Below are 9,558 nucleotides of genomic sequence, written 5' to 3'. Positions count from 1 at the left end.
GAGGGGTATCTTCATATCCACTCAAGGTGGCAGATAATTATGCCACTACATTTGTCAGACCTAGGAAAGAAAGCTTTTGGCTCCCATTTCTTGTTTGCTTGGCAGACTTCGGGTAGGGAGTTTATATTACCATAGGATGGTTCCTCTATTCAATCCATATGTTGCGATGTATATGTACTGCCTAATGAGGGAATAAAGGGAGAAACTGTAATCTAAACTGCAATCCAGTTGAACTAATCAGTTGTGGCTGGCTTAAATCCCTTTGCGTAGATTCAAATTAAGATGGACCAGGGCCATAGAATTTTAGATGCTTCACTGATTTCGTCTTCTTAACTGCTCCTTGCTGTTCAGCTCTGGCTTCATTACAATAATATAACATTTTGGGGAAAATATACAGCCTAGTAAACCAGCACTGGAGGCCAAGATGGAGAAGATCTCCACAGCCACCATATATTTTCCTTTTGTGCTTAAATATGTTGGAACAAAGGACAGCCACACACTGCAAAATACCAGCATGCTGAAGGTAATAAACTTGGCTTCATTAAAACTGTCAGGTAACTTCCTGGCTAGGAAGGCTACAGAGAAGCTGACAATGGCCAGCAAGCCCATAAACCCCAAGACACAGTAGAACATGGTGACTGACCCTTCATTACATTCCAGAATAATTTCTTTACTCATTGAGTGCATGTCTAAATCTGGGAATGGGGGAGAAGTTGCCAGCCACACAGTACAAAGAGCAGCTTGAATCAAGGAACAGGAAAGAACAATGGAAATGGCCTGTTGTTTCCCCACCCATTTCCTCATGTCAGATCCTGGTTTGGTGACCATGAAAGCAAGGACCACAATGATTGTCTTGGCCAGCACACAAGAAACAGCCACGGAAAAGATGATGCCAAAAGCTGTTTGTCGAAGGAGACATGTCACTTTCTCAGGTTGACCGATGAATAGCAAAGCACAAAGGAAAGAAAGCAAGAGGGAGATGAGGAGAGTGTAGGAGAGGTTGCGGTTGTTGGCTTTGACTATGGGAGTGTCTCGGTGCTTAATGAAAATCGGAAGCACCAAAGCTGTAAGGAAGGATAAGGAAAGAGCAAAACAGGTCAAAGAGATCCCCAGTGGTTCACCATAAGACAAGAAATGTATGTCCTTTGGCAAGCATGAATCCTTTTCCATGTTTGGGTAATGATCTGGTGGGCACTGAAAGCATTCATCCATGTCTGAAAAAGAAAAGCTGTAGGAGCACAACTACACGCATAATACGAAATTGATCAAAATGAAAACAACAAAACCTGAAATAAGGGCTGCCAGCTTGATATCTGAAAAATAATCGGCCACACTTCTCATGTAATTATATTATTAGCAAAATGCCATATTCAGGAATGGTTAATGTCCCACCCCCCCACCCCCTAGATCTTAGGACCCAACTCAGCTCCTGAAGCTCAATGTTGTCACTTACGGTCACGATTCTAGCAGATTTTACTTGTTCACATTTTTTAACATCCCAACATGATTTGAACTTCCCAGACTAATATGTCAACTGGAACACAGTTGTGTTTCAGTTTTAGCACTTCTCTGAATTATGAAAGATGGTTCTTGGGTCTTGTTTTTAAGAGAGGGAGGCTATTGCACCGTTAGCTTTCCCCTGATGTTCTTTCATATTTCTGAAAGTTTCAGTTTCCTTCAGCTTATGATACCTCCTTCATCTGAGTGGTGATTCATTTCATTTATTCTTCTTTTTGGTGTACATAATTACCAGATGTCTATGGCTTGGACTGATATTATTGAATATATCAGGATATATCCTCATATCAGGAACCACAACCTTCACTGAATTCTGAACAACTTTCCTGAATTTCCTGAACAACTGAACCCCGGAAGGGAAGTGAGAGTCTTAACATCTTAATGTCAGTATATTTGAAAGGCTGTATACATCCTCTCTCTTACCTGTCTGGTTGGAAATCTTCCCTTCCGGGCATGTAATGCAATCATAGCAGCAAAATGGTTTCCCTTCCTTCTTTGTTTTCTGATAACCCAAAGGACAATTGGCATTACAAAGAGAAAGGGGTTGTGCCTGTCCAAAAATGTAAGAGGATAATGTTTTCTATTTTGCAATATAGTGTATTATATTCTGTTAACTTGCTGAACTATCTCATTTTATGGTGGAAGAGGCAAGAGACAAATAGGAAGGGGCAATCAATGGCTACTTGCCATGATGGCTTTGCTCTGTCTCCACAGATGGAGGCAACTGTTGTTGTTATTATCATCCAATGTAATACATCTCTGGGGGGAAAGTTGAACCGCTGCATTAGCAGTACCAAACCTGGGTGGTGTGTGTCGAGCTCCTGGGTTACCCAGGCAAACAGACACCCTTGCCTACTTCACTGATGTGGGCCAAGGGAAGGGAGAGTCATATTTCACAGATTTGGGTAGGGAAAGGAAACAAGCAAGCCCCATTGTGATAGAAGGAATCCTTATGCTGCCTTGCCCTACATGAAGATGGCCACCTGTAAATTTATAAAGTTTTACTTTTTTCCCAGGTGGCAAATTTGGTGGTAGCAGTGCAATAGTGCATTTAATGAGTGTTACTTAATTGGCAAAACATGGAAGAGCTCTACAGCCATGCCCTGACTCCTACATTAAGCACATGGATGAACATAGCACAGAGCTAGGTCAGTATCTGAAGTGTAAATCATTGCAGAAGTGATGGATAAGCTACAAAATATGAATTTATCTCACCTGGTTAAACCAGCTGGGCCACACAATGGCTTCTTCACTAATGCTGAACGCTTCTTCTTGGGGAGCCATGGGGTCGATCTTTCCAACTTTCACTCTCCGAAAGGACTGGTTTGGAAATGTAACCCAGTTCATAATATCAAATCCAGACTCTAACTCTCCATTTCGGTTGAAGGAAACTTTTTCCCCACCACTATTATTAAATGAGATGCTTTTAACAAAGTGGTTGAGCTGGGGTTTTTTTTTCCAGGAAAATGAGTAGAAAAAGAAAGAAAATAAAAGACAGCCAATTCATATGGATATACAAAAGGCTGGTGATCATTCACACTCGATTACTGAATTTGTTTAAAAGCTTTATACCAAGGAAGAATGGATATGAATGGAGGAAGAGGACTATAGGCCACCTTGAGCTTATTGCAGGAACATTGAGAGATACATACGATAAACAGATACAGTAATAAACTACAATAATAAAATGTAACAGTAGTACTAATGAAGGAAATGACTGGGCAGCCACTGAACAGGTCAGAATGGTATAGCCACTAGTACATTTATAACAGTGATGTGGTGGAAGGCAGAAGCAGGAAAAAATCCTGCTCCATGCTTAACATTATCACCTTTTGGACTTCCCAGAGAATCTAGATTCTCTCTTTATTCCTTTGCATCTGGTGAGCAGTGGAGATTAGACAAAGTCATGGACGAAATTAGATATATATATGGCTATAAGCCACAATGACTATATACTTGCTCCAGAAAAAGGGGCATTGTGCCTCTGAACACCAGACTGTTGGGAGTGGCCTATTGCCATAATGTCCTGATTGAGCACTTCCTACATGTATCAAGTTGGCTGCCTTGGGAAGCCTTTGGACTGATCCATCACCATTTCTACTCCACTTTTAGCATGCTCGGGACATTACCGTCTACAACCGCTCATTCTGAAATGTATTTCTTCATCCACTGTCATTTTGCCTTTGAGTCTATATGAATGCATGGAATGCAAAGCATGTACAACCACATAGACTTCTAGGTAGACTTTGTAGTTGTAGGCCGCGGGACCTACAGGTATTGGCTATGCTTGCTTGGAGTATGGGTGTTGCAGTTCAGAAACATCTGGAGGGCTGAAGGTTCCCCATCCCTGCCTTAGGACTAGAGACAGAAGTATTTCCATGACACTTCTTGAAGACTGCCAAAATGGCCTGACTTCTTGCAATTTACTGTTTATTTCTGGACTTCTTGGAAACTGGCAAAATGGTCATTTTGGTTGAAATAAACTTTTTCCCCAGCACTATTATTAAAGAAGCTATTTCTCACCAAGCAGCTAAGCTAAATTAGGCAGGGGGAAAGATGGGAAAAGAAGGGTATTTCATAAGTAAATATAACAGGTTGATGATTAACTTTCCTACTTGAGGGATGTGAGCAATGGGCCCTTCAAAAGATTCATAAAGACCAGTAATGGATGTAATAGAAGTCATTGAGCACTACATCACCATCATCTCCTTTTGATGAAGAAGGATGCTGGACTAGATGGGCCAATGTCCTGGTCCAGCAGGATCTTCTCATGGCCTTAAATTAGTGAATGTGGAACAATCAACTCCTGTATATTCTCTTTCTCTACATACAAATGGGCATTTAATTTCACTAACGGTTTTTTTTTAATAAGCTCTTTTCATTAAGAGCAATGACAGAGAGAGAGAGAGAGAGAAAAAAAACCTCTGGTGTAATCTCCTATTAGTGAGAAAGACCTAATCCCATTCAGTATGAGTCAGTCACAGTCCTGAGTGCGGTCCCTAGCAGCTTCTCTTGGCAGATGTAAAACATATTCACACAACAGTGAGCTACAGTATGTTTTCAATGTCACATGTCTTTAGATGCTAACCACCCTTGGTAGAAACACTCTGGATTCTTTATTTCTATTACTATTCCCAGGCATAGCTGCCAAGTTTTTGCTTTTCTTGAGAGGAAGCCTATTCAGCATAAGGGAAAATCCCTGTAAAAAAGGGATAACTTGGCAGCTATGTTCCCAGGGCTATGGTAAGCATTCCTGCATTATTGTGCTCATGATACTATTGCGATATAATATTGGGGAAAACTGGGTATTAAGAGTGCCAACATAAATCATATACCCCAGTTTCCCAGTGGCCCTACAAAGTACGCTTCACGCAGAGTTTATAGAAAAACAAAATACGCAAACAGAAGTTGAATTGGCTAAAATACACCACCAAGTGTTTAAAGACCAATCTAGCATGAAACCCCTGACTAGCAGTATACCTTCAAAGTATACAGAAGAAAAACAAAAGGTTGGCTTTCTTTAACAGAAAAACAAACTGACTCGGAAGAGACTTTAAACTAAAGATAAACACTTTCTCTCCCAGCAACTTTACATACCCACATTCCGACCCTTCAAACCTCTCCAAATCTCCCACCATACTCCCACACAACTACCACACAAAATGCTTTCCAACAGAGCCTTATTTACATGGAGTGGAGCCCATGCCTGTGAGCAATTAAACAGAAATTACCGGCACCTGTTTTTCTTAAACAGACAATATTGACATTAGACCGGCTCGAAAGTAACTTTGATTATTCAAGAAACCAAACAGATATTACCTTCCACATCTGTTGATTCCAAAGCTTCAGCCACCCTTCATCCACTCTGTGCTTGAATTTAGATGAATGGATGACATGCATGGCATGTGCCACAGCATAGACTGCATTGTAGATGCTATAGCTGTGGCCAGTCATGCTTGTTTCAAAAATAGAGCCAGGAAGAGCCTCCAGCTTCTCCTCCCCAGTGCAAATATCTCCATCCTGCATATTTTCCTCAGAGTCAACGAAATGACACTGAAATGCCTTTTCCCAGTATATCCTCATAAAGCCATCTTCTTTTTCCAAAATGGGATTTCTCATCTGAACAAATTCCTTGAATCCCAAGACCTCCTTTGAGTGAATGGTGAAGGATAGGGAACCATGGAGGAAGTCTATGTCCTGATCTCTCTGAAAGGGAAGTGATGTGAAATCCATCTGAACCGTCATGACCCAAACTTTACCTGTAGCCTTTATTGGTATATCTTCATATTCTGAAATATCAGGAGACATTCTCAAAAGTGTCATGGAATCAATTTCCCCATGAATGATCAACACATTAGCAGTACTTCTCATGGCAACATTAAATGTCTTGAGCCCATCTGCAACCAAGTCCGTAATACCACTAGAATAAGAAATGGATGGAAATCTTCCTATGAAATCAAAGCAGATTCCTCTCAGAATAAATTTTGGAACCACACTCTGTAGAAATCTCTCTCCATTCTCATCATTCACAATCACCACACCAGTCCATAGCCATCTGAAGTGTAGCAGTAACTTCAGAATCCCTTCATATTGATGGTCTATATTTGGGAACATTTGGTTATAGAAAGCGACTTCAGTTTTAATATTTCTCATTGGAGTAGGACCATATACGAGCTAAATTAATGACAGGAAATGAGGAGATGAGAAATTTTATTTAAGTATGCAGTGTTTTTCTATGTTAACTTGTATTGACTACAATCTAGATTTCAGATTTTGTTTTGAGGGAGTGTTGCTGACATGGGAACTTGCTTTTTCCTCAAACTTAAATAATTCAAAGGTACAGGTACACTGAGCAATCCACAAAAAGGTAGAAAAAAGTTATAACCGGTGAAATTGTAGTAGCACATAGTATATATTCTGGTCGAGGGTTGTGGCAATCTACTCAAGAAATTATTCTCAGTTACCTTTCATGGTAGTGTCATGTCATACATTGCACTGGCATAACAGGGCTTCCACCATATTCCATTGTAGGATAAGTATTCCCATAATCTATGAGCACATTGCCCTTGCTGGCTGGGGCTGATGAAAGTTGGATTTCAATAACATCTGAAGGACACCTTCCTGTATCCCCTCAGCCAGCTTATTTCAATTATTTGTATTAATATATTTATCAAATTCATCATCATTTGTTTCCAAGGCAGTTAATAACGTTACATATTAAGCAACAAGGGGAGAAACAAATGAAAAAGAACGGACAAAGGATCAACACAGTAACATTTGCGAAGGGACATCTGATCATCGGCACTTGCAAAGTTCCATCCTTTGGCCTGAAAAAAAGACCGAATGGTCTGGGTAATTTACTATCAGGAGACACCTCTGAGAGAATGTTACCTGTGGAATCTTGTAGTTGCTCAGTATATTTGCCATATGAAGACAAACCTCAGAGTTCGGACCTCCAATGACTGCTGCTAGATAATTCTGGGTGTCACACTTGTAGTTGGGGATGAATCTGCTGTACGTAGAGAGGAGTTCCAAGGCAGCACGATAGGTCCAGCTTTGACTAAAATGGCTGTTGTAGATGTGGAAGCCCAGGGTGAGGTTGGGTAAGATTTGGACATCTGCATTGATCTCTTTTACAGCAAATACTAATGCCAGAATATGTTGGTAGAGCTGTGTCATAACCCTGAAATAATAGTTACATGCTATAACACAGTGATTTCCTTCTGCATGGGACAATTGCCACACCTCAGCTGAACCAATACTATCATACTGATCAATCTCAATTCAGGTAAATCTGGAGGAATATTAACATGCAAAGGTTCCGGCTCTAAACCATTGTGTTTAAATCTAGTTATTTTTTAAATTAAATTTCTATACATGTGTTCATCCAAGGATCACAGGGTAGTTTACAATATAAAAACACAAAAATACATAAGGCACCTAAAGAAATGTAACAAAGGCACCAGGTGAGCCTTTTTCAGCAGAGTATTCTACAAATGGGGAGCCACTGCAGAAAAAGGCCCTGAACCTCTTGTCAAGGAGGCACACAAAGAAAGGCCTCAGGTGATGATTGCATGGTCTGGGTTAGTTCATATGGGGCCTGGCAGTTTTGAGGTATTGCAGTCCTGAAACTAAGAGAAGGATCCTTGGAAAAGACCCTGATGTTGGGAAAGATTGAGGGCACTAGGAGAAGGGGACGACAGAGGACGAGACGGTTGGACAGTGTTCTCAAAGCTACGAACATGTTTGACCAAACTGCGGGAGGCAGTGCAAGACAGGAGTGCCTGGCGTGCTATGGTCCAGGGGGTCACAAAGAGTCGGACACGACTAAACGACTAAACAACAACAACAAAAGTCCTGAAACTCCTTAAGCCGATATTAGATTTATGCCTGTCACAACTAAAAGGATAACAGATGATGATTAATATGGTTTAGCTACAGGGATGATGCAACTATTGGGCAAAGGAATATGTCCTCTCATTCACTGGATCTAACACTGAACTATGGGCCTGGCACTCCTAGAGAAAATTAATATAACAACATATGGCACCAGAGGTTTTTACAAAACAAATCTTACACAATGTCATCAAAGAGGTCATTAGAAGGACATTTATCGAACTCTATTGGGTTGAATAATATGGAGATCTGAGACATAATACCAGCAACGATGAGGTCTCCTGGCTGGTAATACTTGTGAAGAAAAGGTAGGGGACTGCATGTGCTCCAGGTGTTAGGAATCTTGCACATCCCCTGAAGTAGAAGCACTGGTAGCAATAGGACAAATCCAACTATCTTGCATGAAATAATTCCTCTTCTGCCTAAATTCCCCTGTCCCCACATTCTCTTTCAGTAAGTCCTTTGCTGTGTTGGGTAGCCTAACTTAAGTCAACACTACATTGATTTGTGAGTCAGATTGTGCAGTGTAAAGCATCTGTTATTAGCCTGACCAAGCCCTGGCTATCTCTTGTTACACCTTGGAATTGTACAGGCAATATTCACAGCACCCTCCTATCTTCATTGTTAATAATACAGCTCATATTTGCAGCTCCCTTGATATGTGGAAACGAAGCTTCCATGCTTAATTTCATAATTACAGAGAGGATAATAATATCATTGAGATTTACAGGCACTTAGATGTGACGGCTGCAATCATCCAGCTCGTGTGATCATTTGATTGTGTTATGGGAATTAAGGGTCCCAGATAGTGCAATTTGTAGCAGGAAACTATGTGGATGTAACTATCATAGTTAGGAGCAGATGATATTTATATTCTCAACTTTGTACAACCAGGGACTGTTGTAGTAAATGTAGTATTGTAAAGTTCATTAGTGGGTCATAAATCCTTAGACCCACACAGCCAATCTTCAATGGCTGCCCAGCACGCTCCCCAGCTCGCTCTGCAAAGCTTCTTCTTGTTCAGACCCAGCAGAGTTGCAGCGCAGCTGGAACAATGGCAGTCTGTGTCTTCAATAAAACACACTAAACTCAGTGGCTTCTAATCTAACTCAACTTTATGACAGAAGAATAATAAAAAACAGCAAAACCAACAGAAGCTAGCTGCATGTTTGCAGCTCTTATCTCTAGAACTCTCTCCTACACATTCCTCTCCGGCAGAGACTCATACTCGGACTCTCAGACTCAAAATCAAAACTGAACTCAGAACAAGGGAAATTGCACGTATCACTTGTAGGCAGACACCCATAGAATCAGAACGCCTCCAGTGTTTCTGTGTTCCAGTGATTCTCTGTGTTCACCAGAATCCCAACATTGAGCAAATGCCATGCTAGATTCATGACACTTGAAACTGAAGTTACTCAGCTTGGTCTGTGCAGGTCTCATTGGTATTCACAAACTGACAGATTAATATGATGATGCCAGAAATCCCCTTTAAAAATGATGTTTGTGGAGTGAGCTAAATATAGTTCAATACCCACCCTAAGTTTGTATTCTCTGCAGTCCTGACTTCTGTTCATTTGTTTTTTGTTGTATTCTTTATAAAGTTATTTATTTTCAAATATTCAAATTTGCAGACGATCCTCA

At 40.7% G+C, this 9,558-nt stretch overlaps 1 protein-coding gene across 1 annotated transcript; it reads right to left on the bottom strand.

Annotated features, from left to right (window-relative positions):
- Positions 1-312: 312 nt before the first annotated feature.
- On the bottom strand, positions 313-8,223 carry LOC118078717 (vomeronasal type-2 receptor 26-like). The gene is made up of 6 exons (XM_060281817.1): positions 8,096-8,223; positions 6,910-7,087; positions 5,338-6,192; positions 2,734-2,961; positions 1,942-2,068; positions 313-1,214 (listed from the first exon to the last, which is right to left on the bottom strand). Exons 1-6 carry the CDS (start codon positions 8,170-8,172, stop codon positions 313-315), a joined length of 2,367 nt encoding a protein of 788 aa, XP_060137800.1. The 5' UTR covers positions 8,173-8,223.
- Positions 8,224-9,558: the final 1,335 nt, after the last annotated feature.

Source organism: Zootoca vivipara, chromosome 13 (genome assembly GCF_963506605.1).
Source record: "Zootoca vivipara chromosome 13, rZooViv1.1, whole genome shotgun sequence".
NCBI lineage: Eukaryota > Metazoa > Chordata > Lepidosauria > Squamata > Lacertidae > Zootoca > Zootoca vivipara.
The sequence above is the reverse complement of the archived record's forward strand: the minus strand, read 5'-3'. Positions and strand labels throughout refer to the sequence as shown.